At 42.0% G+C, this 21,990-nt stretch overlaps 1 protein-coding gene across 1 annotated transcript in view; it reads right to left on the reverse strand.

The window, feature by feature from the left end:
* The window catches only part of hivep1 (HIVEP zinc finger 1), a 286,849-nt gene that overhangs the window by 66,283 nt on the left and 198,576 nt on the right, over positions 1-21,990 (reverse strand). The window contains 1 exon segment of the mRNA XM_078539188.1: positions 597-6,751. Within this exon segment, the coding sequence (XP_078395314.1) occupies positions 597-6,751 (6,155 nt within the window).

The raw sequence follows: 21,990 nt of genomic DNA on the forward strand, positions 1-21,990 counted from the left end.
ACCACCACCACCCTCAGGACATCCCCTCTCCCTCTAGCACTGTGATATTCTCCTTCCTCAGTGCTACCACCTTAGCTCATTTGTTTCCTTCTCTATCTGTTCCAAACACTTTGTATCCAAGAATATTTATTATCCTTTTTGAGCCAGGTCTCAGTTATCACCACAATATCATATTCCATGTAGCTACCTGCGCCTACATTTCACAACTTTATTTACTACACTTTGTGCATTTACATATGTGCAATAAAAACTTAAGATAGGCCTTATTACATTCCCTCTTAGTCTGACCCCCTCCCATACTTTACTATTTCTTACTCTCGTGCTATCAGTCTCTCCCTGCACGTTGTTTCTCCTTTTTAATGCTACATCATGGTTCCCATTCCCCTGCCAAGTTAGTTTAAACCCTTCTCAACAGCACTAGCAAACTGCCCCACAAGGTCAGGTCCCAGCTTTTGAGATGCAATTTGTCAGGTCTGTATACGTTCCACCTCCCCCAGAACCCATTTTGGCCTTTTAAATAAAAATACAATTTCCTCTTCCAAGCTGTTAGCAAGACCACAAGGGATTCAATAGTCTATTAAAATAATTAGTGGTACCTTGGATTTAGTAGCTTTCCACTTGCTTGAAGGTACCAATATGACAGAATGAAGCAGGGTAGCTTTTGCTTCTGTATATGTCATTTTTTTGTTCTTCTGTATTGAATTGAGAAGACCAAGTACAACTTTTGTTGGTAGACCGAGTGGATTGGGACAGTTAGGACTGACAGGCCAAGTAGCATATGCAGAGACTTTTTTGTCCATTTGTTGTACGTGTAAAGGCTTGCGCTTCGTCAGGTAACACCAACTAAAACTTGTTGACGTCTTCAGAGTTGGAAGTGATGCACGTTGTACATCTCGTGTACTTGTGACTGGAAAGGAAGCTCCTACTTGTATTCGGCCTTGGTTGCTTGCTGGCTGCATTTGGTCATTACTCAATGGCGACTTATTATCCTGTATATTAGTGAGCGACTTTGATAGGGTGGTATGTGCTTGAGGAGAACTAGAGCATACAGTTATGGGTGACTTTTGAATAATAGTGCTGGAAGTGGAGTGAGAATGTTTTGAACTTTCAGACTCCAAAACATCTTTTGCAACTATCAGATATTTACCCTGGCAAGATACTGGCAGCTCATGAAGGAGCTTTTTTGGTGAGCTATTGAGTTCTAAGGCTTGAGGACTGTTTTTCGGAGTACTTTGTTGCTCAACAGGCAATGAACCTTCAATTTCATCTGTTGTACAAAACTGCCTCATTAACATGGGCTTCTTAAGTTTATTAGTTTCAATAGATTTCATGCTGTGTAACTGTACTGTTGTTATATTACCAGTACTTGCAGATCCATTTTCATCTTTTACCCGTTTCTGGTGTTTTTCCATTGCTATATCTAAACTGTTTGCAGGAGATAGCATGCGTTTACTAGTTCCTGTAGTTTCTTGTGCAAGTAAACCACCTGATGGCATTTTCAAATCATCCAGTACAAGTGAACTTCTGCTTTCATCATGGGAATTACAATATTCAGAAATAGCAGACATCTTCATTTTAGAGTTTATTTTATTTTGTTGGACTTCCAGGTAGTCCTTTGATCCGGAAGACATTTCCTCATCAGTGGTTGAATTTACTGAATCATCAAGTTTACAAATCACTAGAGCTGGCTGGTTTGTCTGGTCTTGTGTGACTAAAATTTGTGGTAATGTTGTAAGGGAAGAGGTGTTATAAATAGGTTTCTTACTTTGGATTCCAACAGGCATGACCAGAGAAGCAAGAGCGGGTGACATGCCAGAATGGATATGTTGGACTGGAGGGAGCAAATACAAACTTGAGATGATCTCCAATGACTGGCTAGAAGTATTTGAAGTTACCACACTTGATCCAAGAGTAACAGGAATAGATAGGGGGATAACTGGCAGTTGGGATGTAACATTAGGAAGCAAACATGGCTGACAGGGTTGTTTCTGAACAAGCTGAAGCTGATATTTAGGAGCAAATATATTACCTTGAGTTGCAGAAGGAAGAGATATAACTGGATACATTTTCTGTTGGGCTATGTGAGTTGTTGCTATTTTTGCAGGTAGTGCTTTTAGGTTTCCTTGTGTAACTGGATATGACGTGGGTTTCTGAGCAGAAGGCACCTGGACATGGATTTGATTGTTCACATTTGTGACTTGTATTGAAGATTGTGGGACCTGCTGCACTAGGTGTCGAATTTGTGCCATGCAAGACAACTGATGCTGTGAAGTTAAAAATGATACAGGTGATGATCTATGGGCTAAAGAGCTTTTGAGTTGTGGTAGGGCAGCTACTTGCAGAGTCAGATTTTGTTTAAATAAATTAGAAGGCAAAACTGGAGGTTGAGAAATATCTGGGCCAATACTCAAAGACATTTGTCGTAAAAGAGGACCTCTTCTTCTTTCAATAAGTGAGACAGAGCCAGAAGCTACTATTTCAGAAGCCATGGTTGAAATCATTTCCATAGAATCTTCAGGCAATGTAGATCTTGATGTGGATACGATGTTACAATCAAACGATTTGCTACGAATTCCTGCAGTGGCTTCCACAGATGGTAGCACACAACTACTATGTTCAGATGCAGCACGTCTCATTTCTCCGGAATGTAGATTGGGAACACCAAGTGTATTTGAGCAATTAACCAGCATCAGCTCAGATGATTTACAAATTGCTTCCACCTTTGAAGGGCTCTCAGTCCTTGAAACATCCTCCTTATCAAAAGAAGCTGAGAAACTGGAACAAGATAAATTGCTGTCCCGACAAAAAGTCCTCGACATTGTTGACTCAAAGCTGGATTCACCGGATGAATGTTCCATCTCAGCCAAGCGGATTCTTTTCTTTTTTGGTGGGAGCTTCTCTGTTGGGAGTTTCGAAAGTGTCTCACTGCGTTGAGGCCAATGAAATGTTTCTGTCACTTTTTCCTGCTCATTTCCTTGTGTGTCCTGTTCCTCGTCTGGTTCTAATGTGACCAAAATCTCAGGAACCTGGATATTATGTTGACGCACCAGTCTTAACTGCTGTAGGGGAGTGCAATCAACAAGTGATGGTCTTGAAGTTTCAAATGCTGGTATTCTCAATGTCCCAGAAGTTTTAGATTGCTGTTGGCAACCTGTGGATTGGCAACAAGTGTCTTCTTTACCAGCCACAAATACAGAAAGCTGCACAGTTTCATTGTGAGTTTCGTTTTCTTGCACAGGAGAAATTCTGTCAACAGATTCAGATTTCTCAAATGAACTAGGCCTACTCAAAGAATTTGTGTGTTGAATTACAGACACTCCACTGCTGGTCCGACTTAACTCTCCTTTTTCTTGCAATGGGTAGTGAAATGTTTTTGTTTGAATTTCATTACTAAAAGATACTGACGGCTCCAGGGAATGTTCCAGGCTGCCTGCATGTAAATACTGTCCTTGTAAACTCTTTATACTGACACCTGCCTGTTTGGTGTCACTGCTTCCATTACTCCTGTAGGGCATACCAGAAACAGTAGTACTTATCTTCTGATCTGATAAAGATTGCTTATTCACAGTTTTTTTTCTAGGATCTTCACTGGTTAATGCTTCATCATCATCACCAATACTTTTAATTTTTCTCCTTTTCCTCATCTTAGGTGGTTGCTGGAGCACGCCTGTTGTTCCAATTACTCTGTAATGTAGCAACTGTGGTGGCATGCTGCGTGATGCTGCTTCGTGTTCTGAATCTTTTGTGATTGCTGGTTTAAGTTTTGGCCCATGGAGCTCTGAACAGTAGAATTTCTTGTGATTTTCAAAGTTCTCCAGCTTTCTATATCTGTTTCTGCAAGTTTCGCATTCATACATTGACCCTCGTCCTTGTGATTTTTTTATTTTTTCCTGCATACGCAACCCATGCTCAAATGACTTGCTTCTTGGCATCAACACCCTAGCTACATTACTGCTATAACAACCCTCATCCATAGAGCGTGTGGAAGCAAAGCTCTGCCCTTCACTAGTAGATTGATCCTCTACTGCAGTCTGCCTGACAAGAGTTCGGGGATGAGCAAGTTGTGGAGGTGTAAGTGGCCCAGGAACAAAGACATCGTCGCTAAATGAACCACCAATTTTATCATCAAATGACTGGCTCTCTCGAAGCGGGTGTGCTGCAGACACTGTATTTGCAGGTATAGCAGAGTATGCTGGAGTAGCTGGCATTGAGTTACTTCGAGTAATTGGTAAACAATCAAGGGAAGGAAAAGGAGGAGGAACTGATAAAAGAAACACTTGCTTTGACTTGTCAGTAGGTGTAAAGGGGGACTTGGGTATATCAGAACTGGAGCTTGTTCTCCTTCCAGAATGAAGTGGCCGTAGATCAAACTGGAATGAATCTTTAAATGTATATGGTTTTGGTGAGTCTATGCTCCCTCTCCTCGAAAGAGATGTTCTTCTAGGTTTTACACTATCCAGCTGTTTATCATCCACTACTGCTTCATTGTCTGATATCAACTTGGAAATGCGTTCTTCAAGTGTTTTCGTTGCTATCGGAGTACGAACAGCAGTTGTTAATTTTGATGGCCTGTCAATTGAGCTCACCTCTAAAACAGTGGCCATAACTTGGTTGTTATGAGGTGGACAAGGTAAACTGCACTTGATGGGATCAACTTCGGTAGTGGACACTGATTTAATGTAAGGACTTAGTGGACTCATCTGCTGATCTGCACTCTCTGAACGAGAAAAATACCCAGAGTCTGTGCTCCCTAAACTTCGTGGGCTCAAGTGATACTTCCCTTGCTGCTGACAAAAATCAGTGGCCTGCTGTCTTTGAAGCTGTGCATGAGCAGTTACTGACTGGAGTTTTTCTTCTTCTTCTGGGTTAATTTCTACTTGCTGCTTGTGCTCAGTATTTTGCTTCTTCACTGAAGACATCCAAGCAGATGTTGACTCCATTTTAGCAGTGTGTGGATTTGTTTGCCGCTCTCCAGTGGCTAGTTCTGGAACTGTGCCTGTCAGCTTTGGACTATCTGCCCTTAAGGGGGAAATGTTCACAGGGTAGACCACGACTTTGGGTAAAGCAGCTGTAACTTTTGGCTCAGAGGATTTATGCAGGCTAGCACGTTCATAAGTGTCATAACCAACGGTTTTATTTACTAATTTGTCAGGTGACTTGAGACTCCTAGGAAACATTGGCGTTTCTGAATAGGGCACATTGACAGCTATTTGCGCAGCTTCCAGTTCGAAGTGCTTTTGATCAAAACATTTTTCTTCAGGTGTAGATTCAGCGTCACTTTCACCACTTTCCTCTACATCTGAATGATTACTAAGTGCTCGGTCAGATTCCTGTGACATGGATGTACTGCTGCTCTCTGATCTCAAAACAAGGCCAAGTTTGATAGCATGTGCATGGGACTTTTTGTGCTTATATAAATTACTTTTAGTCTTAAATGAAAACCCACATGTAACACAAGGGTAGGGTCGTTCACCAGTGTGTGATCGAATGTGTTTTTGGAGAACACTAGGTTTTGCACAAGCTCGGTTACAATACTCACAAATATATTTCCCTTGCTTTTTAGGTTTCTGGTCCTTAAGTAGAATATCAGACACTTGGTCTGTCGCAGAGTTGACAACTGGTGTCACATGGAGCTGTTTATAACCAGGTTCAACTTGAACACAATTAGGCAGATTAGTAGCCACTGACGGATTTGGATGGATCACAAGCTGACTTTGATGCAACCCATGTGACATAACAGGGTTCTGAGAATGAGCTAAAGAAGTCATGGTTAAGTTGTACGTTGGCTGAAAGCGGTGTTTTTCTTGGCTCTGCTGGTGTGTTGGTGATCCGTTAAACCTCTGAGATAAGGCATGGTGTATATTTTGTTGTGCAGCTTGTGAAACTAGTTGAGTTTGCTGGTAGTGTAAGTGAGATGTAGCCTGATCCTCCAGTTGCTCTCTCTCTCCTGATTTGGGCACAATCTGATTAACATTTGAATAGTACTGTGGGGCTGCAGTAAATTCAGATTTACATACTGAAGTTTGAATTACGGTCTGTGCAGTAACTGTTGTTATTCCACTTGACTCTTGTCCCTGGGTTCCAACAGTAATGTCTAATTTTCTTGACTCTGGCTCAGCTACAGAAAATTTTACCTTTGAAAGAGTTTTTAGCTCTGGTTCCATGGCTTTCAATAAAACATCAAAAGCAGTACTCGTATAAGGAGAGCTCCCATTTGGACTGCAGCTATTGCTCTCGGCTTTAACGATCCAATGTTCACGTAGTAAAGAAAGATGTTGAATCTGATGCTGCGGATACTTGTAGGATAGTGATGGAGATTTTTCTGACACTAGCAATTTTAATGTAGCATCAGTTTCTGGTTGTTGAGCTCCCCAATTTGAGGATCTGTTAGATGACTCAGCTGAGTGCTGCGTTGTCACAAGTGTTCTCTGCGTTGACCTACCAGTTCTAGCTTCTGTTGCCTCATATACAAGGTTTAGGTCTTGTGAACATTCTTGCTCAATTTCTCTTTCTCTCTCAAGTCCCCCATTTTGTATAAGCAAGTGTTCCTTTTCTAATAGTGTAGAAATAGTTGGAACACCATCAACGGAAAAGGCAGCCTCCACATTTTGTTGCTCATTACATAACTTTAATGGAGTTTTCACAGGTGATTTGGGGATTTTCTTTGTCACGTTTTCAGCCACAACTTTCTTCCGCTTTACACCTTTAACTGCATTTGGTTTTCCTTTTCGTCGAGAGTCATGGGATTCTACTAAAAGAAAATTAAGAAATCAATTTATTTTGTTTTTACAGCATTTAGGCAACAGTGTTAAAGTTACAGGGACATACTGTAAATCATATTTACATGATTAATGATGTACAAAAATTATTTCCTTTCAAGACATTGGGGAGAAATTTGTTTGCAAAGTGGCACTTCACAGACTTGCATCAATTTCCCAGGGCAGGCAGTGTCATGGGGCTGCTGCCTGTACAGCCTGCACGGCTTTTCACAATGATAGCAATGAAGAACACTGTGCAAGCTGTCCAGGTAGTGGGCATGGCGCTGCCTGACCTGGGAATCAACATAAATCTGCATCGTGCTGCTTTGTCCTCATTATTTTTACAAGCATCTCCCCCATTAGCTTTGTAATGGTTCAAAAATAAAACTTCACTCTACATGATTTCATGTATAAATGTGATGTCTCAAAAATCTCAAGTCTCAAGTGCAACTAATATGGAGGTATTAATTTTATTATACGTAATAAAAATAAATCTGTTCTGATTATAAGAAAATTAGATTTGATAGAGGTATTCAAAATGATGAGGGGCCTGGACAGATGGGAAGAAACTGTTCCCATTAGTGGAAGTATTGAGAACCAGAGGGCACAGATTGAAGGTAATTGGCAAAAGAAGCAATAATGACATGAGGAAAAACTTTTTTATGCAGAGAGTAGTTAGGATCTGGAATGCACTGCATTCTGAAGGCAGGTTCAATTAAGGAATCCAAGAGGAAATTGGATTATTATCTGAAAAGGAAGAATACAGGGCTATGGAGAGAAGTCAGGGGATGACGTTAGGTGAATTGCTCCTCCAGAGAGCTAGCACAGAATCAATAGACTGAATGGCTTTCTTCTGCGCTGTAACTATTCTATGATTCTATTGTATTAAAGGTTATTGAGTTGATTTTATGAAATTGCACTCTTGGCATGAAGCTTCACCTGCCGGGAGTGCATATCAGGACATTACAAGTGCACATTACGTAGTCTTTCTTCTCATGTTAATGTATGGAAACCATGGAAGTATGCCCATGATTTCCTAATTCATGGTGCTGGTGGATGAGCTTTTTGTAAAATCAACTCTTGTACATAGAGTTAAAAGTTCAAGTAATGAAGGTAGTGCTTTGCAGAATCTAGAAATAAAATGATCAATTTTGTCATATATGTATTAAAAAGAAAAACTACAAATGTTGAAAACCTAGAATAAAATTTCTAGAAATGCATAGTTGGTCAGTCAGAATCTTTTTAAGGGAAAAAGACTATTTATGATGTTTTGGGAATATAACATCTCATCAGCGCTTACAGAGTTTAATTCTTTGCAGTAACTGAAAATGTATTTTCAGGGTCTAGATTTTAAAACAGGGTTGTGTGCTGATATGAGGGTTCCCTTAAGGGATGAAGAATATTAGCGGCAACCCATATGCCTCAATCAAAAATGTAGACACTTATTTCTTTGTGGGTAACTTTAAAGTTAAAAAACAGGACCTCTAGGTTTGTAATATCAGGATTATTCCCTGTGCCACTGAGGCTAGAAAGAGGAAGATAGAGCGGCTAAAGACGTGGCTGAGCAGATGGTGTAGGAGGGAGGGTTTCCGATATCTGAATCATTGGGATCTCTTCCGGGGCAGGTGGGACCTGTACAAGAAGGACGGGATGCATCTAAACTGGAGGGGCACCAATATCCTGGCTGCAAGATTTGCTAGTGTCACTCGGGAGGGTTTAAACTAGTATGGCAGGGGGGTGGGAACCAGAGCAATAGGTCAGCAGGTGAAATAAATGACTGGGAACTAGTGAATATGGCCAGTAGGACTAAGAGGAAGAGCAGGCAGGGAGAAATTACTGAACACAGTGGGACTGGGGGCTCTGAAATGCATTTGTTTCAATGCGAGAAGTATAACAGGTGAGGCAGATGAGCTTAGAGCTTGGATTAGTACTTGGGGCTATGATGTTATTGCTATTACAGAGACTTGGTTGAAGGATGGACAGGATTGACAGATAAACGTTCCAGGATTTAGATGTTTCAGGCAGGATAGAGAGGGATGTAGAAGAGGTAGGGGAGTTGCACTGCTGGTTAAGGAGAATATCACAGCTGTACGACAGGAGGACACCTCGGAGGGCTCATGCGGCGAGGCAATATGGGTAGAGCTCTGGAATAGGAAGGGTGCCGTCACAGTGTTGGGGGTTTACTATAGGCCTCCCAATTGCCGGTGGGAGATTGAGGAACAGTTATGCAGGCAGATTTTGGAAAGATGTAAAAACAATAGGGTTGTTGTGGTGGGTGATTTTAACTTTCCCTATGTTGACTGGGAATCACTTAGTGCTAGGGGTTTGGATGGTGCAGAATTTGTAAGGTGCATCCAGGAGGACTTCCTGAGACAATATGTAGATAGTCCAACGAGGGAAGGGGCAATACTGGACCTGGTATTAGGGAATGAACCTTGCCAGGTGGTCGAAGTTTCAGTAGGGGAGCATTTCGGGAAAAGTGACCGTAATTCAGTAAGTTTCAAGGTACTGGTGGATAAGGATAACAGGAGTCCTCGGGTTAGGATGCTTAATTGGGGGAAGGCTAATTATAATTAGGCAGGAACTGAGGAATCTAGACTGGAGGCGGATGTTTAAGGGCAAATCAACAACTGACATGTAGGGGGCTTTCAAACATAGTTGATAAGAATTCAGGACTGGCATGTTCCTGCTAGGATGAAGGATAAGTATGGCAAGTTTCAGGAACCTTGGATAATGAAGGATATTGTGAGATTAGTCAAAAAGAAAAGGGAAGCATTCGTAAGGGCTAGAAGGCTGGGAACAGATGGAGCCCGTGGAGAATATAAAGAAAGTAGGAAGAAACTTAAGCAAGGAGTCAGGAGGGCTAAAAGGGGTCATGAAAAGTCACTGGCAACCAGGATTAAGGAAAATCCCAAGGCCTTTTATACATATGTAAAAAGCAAGAGAGTAGCCAGGGAAAGGGTAGGCCCACTCAGGGACAGAGGTGGAAATCTGTGTGTGGAGCCAGAAGAAATGGGAGAGATACTAAATGAGTACTTCTCATCAGTATTCACCAAAGAGAAGGACTTAGCGGTCAATTTGTCTAGGGAAGAGTGTGTAGATAGCCTGGATCATGTTGAGATCAAAAAAGAGGAGGTGTTAGGCGTCTTGAAGAATATTAAGGTGGATAAGTCCCCAGGGCCAGATGGGACCTACCCCAGAGTACTGAGGGAGGCAAGGGAGGAGATTGCTGGGGCCTTGACAGAAATCTTTGTATCCTCACTGGCTACGGGTTAGGTCCCAGAGGACTGGAGAATGGCCAATGTTGTTCCATTGTTTAAGAAGGGTAGCAGGGATAATCCAGGAAATTACAGGCCGGTGAGCCTTATGTCAGTGGTAGGGAAATTATTGGAGAAGATTCTTCGTGACAGGATTTACTACCATTTGGAAACAAATGGGCGTATTAGTGAGAGGCAGCATGGTTTTGTGAAGGGGAGGTTGCGTCTCACTAATTTGATCGAGTTTTTCGAGGAAGTGACAAAGATGAACGACGATGGAAGGGCAGTGGATATTAACTACATGGATTTCAGTAAGGCCTTTGACAAGGTCCCTCATGGCAGACTGGTACAGAAGGTAAAGTTGCACAGGATCAGAGGTGAGCTGGCAAGATGGATACAGAATTGGCTTGGTCATAGAAGACAGAGGGTAGCAGTGGAAGGCTGCTTTTCTGAATGGAGAGCTGTGACTAGTGGTGTTCCGCAGGGATCAGTGCTGGGACCTTTGCTGTTTGTAGTATACGTAAATGATTTGGAGGAAAATGTAACTGGGCTAATTAGTAAGTTTGTAGACGACACTAAGGTTGGAGGAGTTGCAGATAGTGAAGAGGATTGTCAAAGGATACAACGGGATATAGATCGGTTGGAGACTTGGGCGGAGAAATGGCAGATGGAGTTTAATCCGGAGAAATGCGAGGTAATGCATTTTGGAAGGTCTAATACAGGTAGGAATTATACAGTAAATGGCAGAACCCTTAAGTGCATCGACGGGCAGAGGGATCTGGGTGTACAGGTCCACAGGTCACTGAAAGTGGCAATGCAGGTGGATAAGGTAGTCAGGAAGGCATATGGCATGCTTGCCTTCATTGGCAGGGGTATTGAGTATAAAAGCTGGGAAGTCATGCTGCAACTGTATAGGACCTTGGTTAGGCCACACTTGGAATATTGCGTGCAATTCTGGTCGCCACATTACCAGAAGGATATGGAGGTGTTGGAGAGGGTGCAGAGGTGGTTTACCAGGATGCTGCCTGGTCTAGAGGTTATTAGCTATGAGGAAAGGTTGGAGAAACTCGGATTGTTCTCACTAGAGCAACGGAGATTGAGGGGCGACTTGATAGAAGTTTACAAAATTATGAGTGGCATGGACAGAGTAGATAGCCAGAAGCTTTTTCCCAGGGTGGAAGAGTCAATTACTAGGGGACATAGATTTAAGGTGAGAGGAGAAAACTTTAGAGTAGTTATGCGGGGCAAGTTTTTTACGCAGAGGGTAGTGAGCGTCTGGAATCGCTGCCAGAGGAGGTGGTGGAAGCAGGTACGATAGTAGTGTTTAAGAGGCAGCTTGAAAAATACATGAATAGGATGGGAATAGAGAAATACGGACCCTGGAAGTGCAAAATGTTTTAGTTTGACAGGCAATATGATCGGCGCAGTCTTGGAGGGCCGAAGGGCCTGTTCCTGTGCTATACTTTTCTTTGTATCTTTAACCTAATTTGCCATGGGATCATATGCAATACAACTTTGACACCCAGCCCCAATATCACTCTCCATTGACTTCATAATTGGAATTTGTGCAGATGTAATTAGTTGATCAAACTAAACCTTAAAGTTGATTAAGGGAATGGTAACACAGTAGTAACGTTACTGGGCTCATAATCCAGAGGTGCAGACGAAGGTTCCTAAGATCAAAATCCCACCATGGAAGCTGGGGGCCAATTTAATTAAATAAAAAAATCTGGAATGAAAAAATACTCTCAGTAATGATGATCGTGAAACTATTGGATTGTTGTAAAAATCCATTTGGTTCATTAATTGTCAGGGAAGAAAATCTGCTGCCCTTATCCGTCTGGCCTACACGTGACTTCACTCTCAGTAATGATGATCGTGAAACTATTGGATTGTTGTAAAAATCTATTTGGTTCATTAATTGTCAGGGAAGAAAATCTGCTGCCCTTATCCGTCTGGCCTACACGTGACTTCAGACCCACAGCAATGTGGTTGACTCTGCAGCAACTTGCCACTGCTCATTTGACACCCCTTCCAAGCATATAAGCCCCTACCACGTAGAAGAATAAGGGCAGCAGATGGATGAGAACACCACCACTTGTAAGTTCTCCTCCAAGTTACACACCATCCTGATTTGGAACTATATCGCCATTCCTTCAATGTCACTGGGAAAAATTCTTGTAACTTCTTTCCTAACAGTACTGTGGGTACACCTACACTACATGGACAGCAGCAATTCATTGAGGTGGATCACTACCACCTTCCCAAGAATAATTAGGGATCAACAATAAATGCTGGCCTTGCCAGCAATGCTCATATCCCATACGGCAGTGGGAATGATGTCAAGACTGCTGGGCGGGAGCAGGAAGTAGATCGGAGGCTGGTCACCACCAGAGATGCAAGGGAATTGTCCCTGGTGTAAAATAATTGCTGAGATGAGGGAGAGAGAAACAGGAGAGGCCCAAGGACTTCCAGGGAACAGAAGAACAGTTATGCTTTTTCTGGTCCTGCAAGAAATGCTCCTAAAGCTTATAAAAATGAAATTCATCTGACCACTTTGTTGCCTCCTGCCAAGTTTTTCTGATGGGCATGTCACTGAATAGGCATCTCAGGGACAATGCTAAAATGGCATCACGTTATTGGATCATAATCTTTATATTTCAATTTACTAATGTCTGCCTATAGCAAGAGCCTCAGCCAACTCGAAAGCGTTAACCGAGAGAAAATGACACTGGGCGGGAATGGAGCAATCTCTGGCCAGCAAGTAAATTTGCTCAACTTTGAACCCTCCCACGAGCCTTCAATATCAAAAGTCTGTATCAATGTTGTTCAGAAGCAGGAAAATACCATAACTGCACTTTTCTGGAAATGATAATTTACTGTCTTGTTCTAAAACCATCCTTTATAATGTAATGGCCTGGACTTTGCAGTGGGAACCTGTCAGAATTTATCGTCATTACTTCTTTGGAACTGACAGCAACTTCTGAGGCCAAATTTTGATTTTCGGGGTGGGTGCTGAACCGAAGTGGACAGGGGTCCAAAAGCATCTGCGCCGGCTGGCATGCCAGCTTCCCAATGCCATTTCTGCCCAATCTCTGGTTAAGGGTAATTAAGGTGATCAACAACCTCATTTAAGAATTTACTAATGGGGAATATTAAGATTTCCAAGGGGCCGCATGGGCTGCACATGCTATCTGAAGTAGACAGATGACAAGTGAAGAAAGGAGGGTACACATGAGAAACAAGTCATGGCTGCCCTGGGAATTGCCTTGGACCCAGGAAAGGGTTTTTTTTCTTCATTCTTTTACAGGGTGTGGGCATCGCTGGCAAAGCCTGCATTTGTTGCCCATTCCTAACTGCCCTTGAAATGAGTTGCCTAAGCAGAGGGCAGTTAAGAGTCAACCACATTGCTGTAGGTATGGGGTCAGGCTAGACTAAGTAAGGATAGCAGATTTCCTTCCCTAAAGGACATAGTGAACCAGATAGTTTCATAGTCATTATTACTGAGACTTGCTTTATATTCTAGTTTTAATAATTGAATTTAAATTCCACCAGTTGCAATGGTGGGGTTTGAACCCATGTCCCCAGAGTATTAGTCTGGGCCTCTGTGAATTATTAGCCCAGGGACATTAACACTCTGCCATGATGAACCGCACAGAAGGGATTCATCAAATGACATACACATGGCCTTGGCGCAGCGAAGGTAGTGGGCAGCGCAGGAGATCATCATCCTTCTGGTATCATGGGTTCAAAGGATAGGAGGCAAGGCTGGCAAGGACAAATGATCACAAGGAAGGCTACAGCTGTCACTCGCGGAATTTTGGCCCCATGGAATTAAGGAACAACACCCTCTACAGGAAGGTCAGAGCCCCGGTTATCAGGAGAGAGGAACAGGAAAGACACAGAGGCCATAACCTCAGCATAGGATCTACCAACGAAGTCGGAGCTACCTTGACATGACCCTTTGTCCCTTTGCACTATTCCTATCCCAATCTATATTTGGATAATTGATGTCCCCCATTATAATTACCTAATAATTCTTGCACCTCTCTGTAATTTCTTTGCAAATTTGTTTCTCTACATCCCTTCCACTAGTTGGTGGTCTATATACCGATCAATGCTATTGCAGCTTTTTCATTCCTTACCTCTAGCCAGAAAGATTCTGTCCTTGACCGCCCCCCAGGCTCATCCTCTCTCTCCAGTACTGTAATTACTGTAATGGCATTTTTAATCAATATTGCCACTCCCTCCCCCTATCCCCCCCAACCACTTTTCTTCCTTTCCTGTCTCTCCTAAAAATGCTGTACCTAGGAATATTTGATGCCCAATCCTGCCCCTCTTTGAACCAGGTTTCTGTTACAGAAATAATGTTCCATTTGTCAACCTGTGCCTGTAGTTCACCAATTTTATTAACCACACTCCGTGCATTCACATACATGCACATTAACCTTGATTTAGGCTTTTTTACTTTCCCCCCTATTCTGATCCCATCCAATGACTTACAATTGCCTACTCCAATTCTCTCCAGGTGTTCTATTTACCTTGATACTACTCTCTGATATACCCTCCTTATCAGTTAATATTTCTCTACTTCTCACTGCCAGCTTTTCTCCTCTCCACTCTGAATTTCCTCTCAGATTCCCATCCCCCTGCCAATTTTGTTTAAACCCTCCCCAAAAGCACTAGCAAACCTCCCTGCGAGGACATTAGTCCCAGTCCTGTTAAGGTGTAACCTACCCTTCTCGTACAGGTCCCACCTGCCCCAGAAGTGGTCCCAATACCTCAGAAATCTAAGGCCTGCCCTCCTACTCCATCTCTCCAGCCACGTGTTGAACTGCTGAATCTTTCAATTCTTATGCTCACTAGCATGCAGCACTCAGAGTAACCCTGAGGTAATCATCCTGGAGTCATATCTTCGGCTGCAGAAAGGCCTGTCTGCTCCCCTAACTATGGGATCTTCTGCGACTATAGCACTTGCACTCTTCCTCCTCCCCTCCTCCGCAGCTGAGCCACCCGTGGTGCCACAAACTTGATTCTTGCTAGTTTTCCGAGGAACCATCTCACTCACCAGTATCCCAAATGGAAAAATGGTTAGAGAGTGAGATAGCCTCAGGGTGTTCCTGCACTACCTGCCTGTTTCTCTTAGGTACTCTGGCAGTCACCCATTCCCTCTATGCCTGTGTACTTCTTAGCTGCAGCGTGACCACCTCTTTAAATGTTCTATCGACGTAATCCTCAACCTGCTCAAGTTCGGCAACCCGGAGCTCAAGTTCTTCTAGCTGCTGACACTTCCTGCATATGAAGTCATCGAGGGCACTTTGTGGCTGCATGACTTCCCACATCCCACTGATTGCACAATGCACATGACTGACATACCTTAATTTCTGTATAAGATGTTTACTACAGTATGGTATACTATAATAACTCACCTGCCACTCACCAATCATCTCCTCTGTGCCGAATTTGGAAAGGCCAATACTTACCAACCAATCAACTTACGGGAGTCCTGTGATATCACTTTTAGATTTTATCTGTAAACTCTCAGCTCTCTCTCTCCTGCTTTATGGGCTCCTATGACATTCAATAAGCTTCTTCCCCTATAGCAAAGTTCTTCCTCTGTAGAAAAGTAGGAGTCTGCTACTGGAGGCTGAGGAAAGGTGGAAAAAGAAAGCAGCACCTCCTTCCCCGCTTCACTGAACTCCCACACTCACCAGACTCCAACTTAAGCACCCTAATGCACTCAAAGCAGCACTCAAGTGCAGACAAGCAACCCTGAAGAGGCCTGTTTTTATGCTCCCTGATTCAAGCTCCTGAAAACCAGTTTAAGTCAGTTATCTAATTAACTAGCTGCAGCTCCATGGAGAGCCTGTAAACCCCTTTTTAAAAGCTGGAAAAAAACTCAACTTCTCTCAACCCAAACAGCAACTTTTAGTTAATTACTAAATTAAAGAAAAGACTAGAATTTAGATAGAAAATTAAATTAAATTAACCCTTAAAACTCCCCACTCACCAAACTCCAACTTAAGCAATCTAATGCACTCAAAGGAGCACTCCACTGTAGATCATAGTGGTCCTCTTCCTGGAATATGATAGAAGGCCATCAACCATTTAGACCAAACAGCACTGGGTCAAAATTGCAGTAATAGTGAGCGATAGATGTGTTGTTAGACAACCCTGGATCCAGTGTAGATGAAGGTTTAATGACCATATATGCTCTGGCAAGGTAAGTGCAACTCCCAACCTTCAGAACAGGGCTCTAGTATTCACCCTCCAGCACACACTTCAGCTGAGGAGCCTCGGGGCACTCATTGCTTATGAGCATGGGAGGATTGTGCACCCAGGGCACTTACTGGCCCCTCAGAATGGCTCAAAGCAGCTGCAGCAGAGGACGTGTCACCATTGAAGCATCCAGCTTCCAATGAATAAAGGCAGATCCTATTAGCCACAGATGACAGTGGTGCCTAATCTCACGCTTTATGTCCTTGCAGGACAAATGAGCATGTAATGCTGGCTAAAGGACCCAAAAATGCAAAGGGGTACCAAGAGGTCTGTCTTGAAGGTTGGGGGTTCCACTCATCTTGCCAAAATGTATGTCATTAAACATTTCCTACATTAGATCCAGGATTGTCTAATGACACTTCCACTGCTCAAGTAACTGCAATTTCAATAGAGTGCTATTTGGTCTGACTGAGTGGCCTCCTCCTACCACACAGGACCTCCTTTTCCCTCATGACCTCCAGATTGCTGTCTGAAAAACCAGGGGCTGCCCTTCCCCGGGTTCCAGGCCTCCAGTTCTAATACAAGATGGAAAACAGCAGTCCAGCCTAAAACTCAATGGGAATCTTCTCTCTCCTCTTTCAGCAATAGAAGGGCAGTCACAGTAGTGGCTGCTGTGAGGAGTTTAAAATCGGCCCCACACTTCAGTTGGATCATCTTCATTCCCGCCCAGGGTGGATTCAGAGCCCGGAAGCAATCCTAACTTCCGTTTCCTGCTCCTGGAGTCTGAACATGTGCAGTTAAATGTGGAAATCCGAAGCTGCAGTCAGTGAATCTACATTTTTCCATCGGTGCACTAGTGAAGTCGCTCCAGACTGCATTCAAGTAGTAATCATTGAACTGATGAAAACTTTCACTCTTCGTCTTGCCATAAAAACTCTTGAAAAAAATACCTTCTTGAATGAGGTGTAAGTGGATTTTAAACAGTGTACTAAGTTCTTAAATATTGCTGAACAGCTTCACTGGCACTGAAAGGCTAATTTCATATTTACAGAATGAAAATTGTCATTTTTTTTAAGTTTATCAAATTTTAGCTTCTATCTAAATCCCTTAGAATGTATTTCTCAATCATTTACTTCACTGTCTGTAAATTTAATTAAAAGTTAAAATATTCATTGGATTTTACTTCCTGGTTTGCAGTCTGTTGGAATACTTCAATGTGATTGTTTGCTTACTCTGCTTGATAATATCATTATTATCATTATTACTGGATCTCTGGAGATCCCCTTCGACTTGATGTCAAATTTAAATTGATTATGAGAAAGGAAAAATCCACACCACAGAGATCATTAGATCTTTGTGGGTAGCATTCTTCGAGGTCAGCAGCAAGCACCATTGCTATGCCGCTGACTGTGGAATCCAGGCCAATATGGTGGCTATGTGCATGATGTTACCACAGGTCATTCCCATGCTTTTCTGGAACACCTGTCAACTTAAAAAGTATCAATGTAGAGAAAAATAAACAAACAATTTGAAGAGATGACATTAGATTGTATTTTCTACACAGTTGCAATTTATGATTAAATCATTTAAGATTCCAAAGATGCAAAACCAACAGAATGGTCAAGTGATTTTTAAAAATATATACAAGGATGAGAGTGACAGGAAAGGGAAGAGACTATGTGGTTTAAGATAAATGTGATCCTAATAGCATCTTCAAGCCCAGTGATTCTCAAAGTCTGGTCCTCAAAGTCTGTGGCTGGTCCAAAATGCAAGTCACTGACATGCAAAGCTATGGCCGAGGCCATATGAGAGAACAGGCCAGAATCCTCAAACCCACCACTCACATGACGTCACATAACCAGACTGGATCTGACTTGTGTGGCAGGAGTCGTCATAATTGCAAGCAACAAAAATGCAATTTTATAGGCAAGATTTATATTCCAGTTAATTTTGTTTGATTAATACAGATGTAAGATAAGTATTAGCTTATCTGAAGATTATCGTGCTGATATACAACAAATTCCAGTGTGTTTCAAAACATGGTGACTTGTCATATTATATCACGAGAATGTCTGCACTTTTGTTTCTGGTGTGAATTAATAACTTAAGATGCTTCATACAAGCAGCACACAAATTTATTTGCAATTTACATTTAGTAGTAAAAAAAGCAGCGCCATATTTATAGTTTCCATAAGTTCTCATTAATTCTAATGGATCTTTGGCGATGGCAAGCGAAAGCAGGCGGGGTCAGATTGTTATGTGGTCTGAGGTCTTTTGCCCCACCTAAGTGGTATGCAGATGAAAAATTTTGAGAACCACTGATCAAGCCTGATAAAAAAGAAATGCCCCACTGCCACCAACAGATGGGGCAGTTCTGCATCAATCCAATATTATGGCTTCAGAAGGCAGTTTAGTTTCATAATTATCGATCAGCTCCTAACCGTAGCAACACTTGGGCCTGTTTACTGCAAAGTCTGTGATCTGTACTGCATGACATTTTCCAGCAGAGATAGAAAGAAGACGCCCCCATTCATAGATATGTTTGTAACTGGATTCATCCTGTAAAAGACACCTCCGCCCACAGCTTCTGTCAAATATTGCGCTTTAGAGTGCCAATTATGGTGGTGTAATACAAGTTCCTTTCTGCAATCTAAAGCAACACTCCATTACTCTTAATGTTCATATTTTAAAAAGGCAACTCTGATAAATGTGCTAATGTATAGCTTCTATCCATCCTTTAAGCCAGCAACAGAACAGAAGGCATCTGTTCTTCAGAAATCATTTTCTTTTTAAGTCCACAAATCGAAATATATTCCTAAGTACAGGATTTGTGCATTTTAACTTACCAAATGCTTTACATGAACCTATCCATCCCGCAGTGCCCCACTGAAGAAAATGAACCAGTTGATTAGGATAAAACTGAAAAAAGCTGCAACTCTTATTCCTGCAAACAATGCCAGAAACAGGCAAATATTTGCGTTATTGTCGGGAAATAATGAAAGTGATGGGTTGTATTTATTATAAACATCAAGAGATACAAGGACCAACTGCATGAAATTTTACCTCTGATAGCGGGCCTCACCTATTGGTGTGTATTTTTGGAATTTGAAGAGACAGAGTCATGGGGATTGTGCACATGTTGTTGGGTATGCGTTCATGTTAACGTGCTGTACACATTAGTAAAATTGTTGCCATGCATTAAGTATCAAGGACCTACCGTCTTTTACATGGCAATTATATTAGAGCCATGCACATAAAAACTTAGTAATGGTTAATGCATGAAACAAAGTAAGACATGGCAGTTTATCTCAGTTTTTGCTTTAGCTGATAGCATTTCTGAGCTATCCTTCCTTCTAGGAAATAGGAACTAGGAGCAGGAGTGTTGTGTTCTGGGTTTGTTTGGTGTCTCATTGATGAGATCTTGAGACTTGGATGTTTAAACATGAACCATTTATTAGTAATCCTTCACTATGTACAGATCCCAGTTACTGCCGTGCATGGTGCTGCTCCCAGGTAGGCTCTTTCTAGACTGTTCAACGAGTCTATTACCATGTGACTTTATACATCATACTGTGGGCGGTGGTTTTTTCCAATCCCATGTTAACCTTTGCTCTGTCGAGCACCTTTACATTATAATGGCATGCAGGCACACACAACATCCTCCTTTCTTCTCAAAAGGAAACTTTCCTCCCTTCCAACAGAGTATAGCTATTTACAATACAGTCTTTGTTTTCTATCCCTTTTCCCCCACTTCAAGTCTCTGACTTCATAAATTCTTGAGGCTTGACAGTTCTTCCACATCTTGGTCTGTCACGCTTGGGGGAATGGTACTAGAATCTGTGTTGATTTGGTTTTTGCGCTCCTTCGAGTTGCGTTTCTCTTTATTAACAACCCTTCTGCTTTTTTTAGACACCGTGGGTTTGTCCCATTCCAGGGAACCTGCACTTTGTTCATTCCTAAAGTGGACTCGAATTTTCTTTTTCCCCTGATGCCTGCCACGTTCTTGTTGGACACTGGTGTTTTGCAAATGGAACCTTCATTTCCAATTGTTTCACAATTTCAGCCAAACATTTGTTTACTGTTTAATTTTCAAGTCATTTTGCAAGCTTATAAATCTCTTCATTCAACTCAATAGTTCTCAGCATGTCTATTTCTTCTTCTAGTTCTTAAACAGTTGAAAGAACTGCTAATTGTCTTCAAGATTGAATGCAAATGAATGCATAAACATTCAACAGCATGAAGAAATGAAGACTGTCTTAAATAGCAGAATGGAAGAACAGCAGAAGAAACTTGAGGAAACTCTGCTGAATTACAGGAAAGCTCAAGATGAAGCAAGTGAGCTTCGCAAAGGAAAGCCTTTTGAAAGACCTTCATACGCTACAAGGATCCCTCAGGTCAAAATTTGCACCTCTGGAAAATTAAGAAGAGAAGCAAAATAAATTTAATGTCACTCTAAACAAATTGAAGAACTGGTTGGCAGAGAAGACTCAGAAAAGTTCTATGTTCCAAGAGGAAGCCAAAAGCTACAAGAAAAAGACAGAAGAGCTGAAGAACCAACTGAATAAAAAGAGGAAGCATTGAAAAGAAAAGCCATAGAAGCTATGATGCACAATTACAGAACTGAAACAAGTTAAGACTTCGCCGGAGACAGGCCTGACCAACAGTGAAACCCAGATGACAGAATTTACATTTTCTGGTCTCATTTCTGTCTTTTCTTTCTCTGTCTGCAACTGAACTTTGTCCTTGTCCATCATTTGTGTTTCACTGTTGGCCAGGTCTGCCTCTGGCGAAGTCTTAACTCGTTTCAGTTCTGTAATTGTGCTACTCATGGCTTCATTATCCGCTTGCAGCTTGGAAAGTTCTATGGCTTTTCCTTTCAATGCTTCCTCTTTTTCCGTTCAGTTGGTTCTTCAGCTCTTCTGTCTTTTTCTTGTACCTTTCGGCTTCCTCCTGGAATATAGAACATTGCTGAGTCTCTCTGCCAACTGGCTCTTTGGTTTGTTCAGAGTGATATTAAATTCATTTTGCTTCTCTATGTAACTTTCCAGAGGTACAACCTTTGACCTGAGGGATCCTTGTAGCGTGTCAAGGTCCTTCAACAGGTTTTCCTTTTCTTTGCAAAGCTTGCTTCCCTCATCTTAAATTTTCCGGTAATTCAGCAGAGTCTCTTCCAGCTTCTTCTGCTGTTCTTCCGTTCTGCTGTTTAAAACAGTCTTCCTTTTTTCATGTTACTGAATGGTTACTCGTTCCTTTTGCATTCAACCTTGAAGGACAACCAGCTGTTCTTTCAACTGTTTATTTTTTTGTTGACCTAATGCCAGGGCTTCAGTGCATTGTTTTAGTTGCGACTGATAGTTCTAACACAGCATTTTCTGAAGTAATATACAATGTCCTTTTTAGCTCTTCATGTTTTTCCATGGCTACATATTGATTCTTCAAAGACTCTTTCAGGGTTGCACTTCATTGCATGCCTTTTCTGCCTGCTGTTTTGCCTGGCTGTACATCTGGTTATTTTGTCCCCAACTCCCGCTTTGATTTGCCAACTGTGAAATTGAGGGTCGTTATTTCCTCCTGATAAATTTCAGAGACACAAAAGTGTTTGTTTAGATCTCGAACAGCTTGGTTCATTGAAGACTTCAGTTTATTGTGCATTTCAAAAGGTATATACTCAGCTTGAACCTTGCATTTCAAATCTTCCAGTTCAACTCTGATGCGAACATTTTCCTGTAGAGCAGCTTCATTTACATTTTGCTTCT

Source organism: Cetorhinus maximus, chromosome 3 (assembly GCF_964194155.1).
Source record: "Cetorhinus maximus chromosome 3, sCetMax3.hap1.1, whole genome shotgun sequence".
Classification (NCBI taxonomy): Eukaryota; Metazoa; Chordata; class Chondrichthyes; order Lamniformes; family Cetorhinidae; genus Cetorhinus; species Cetorhinus maximus.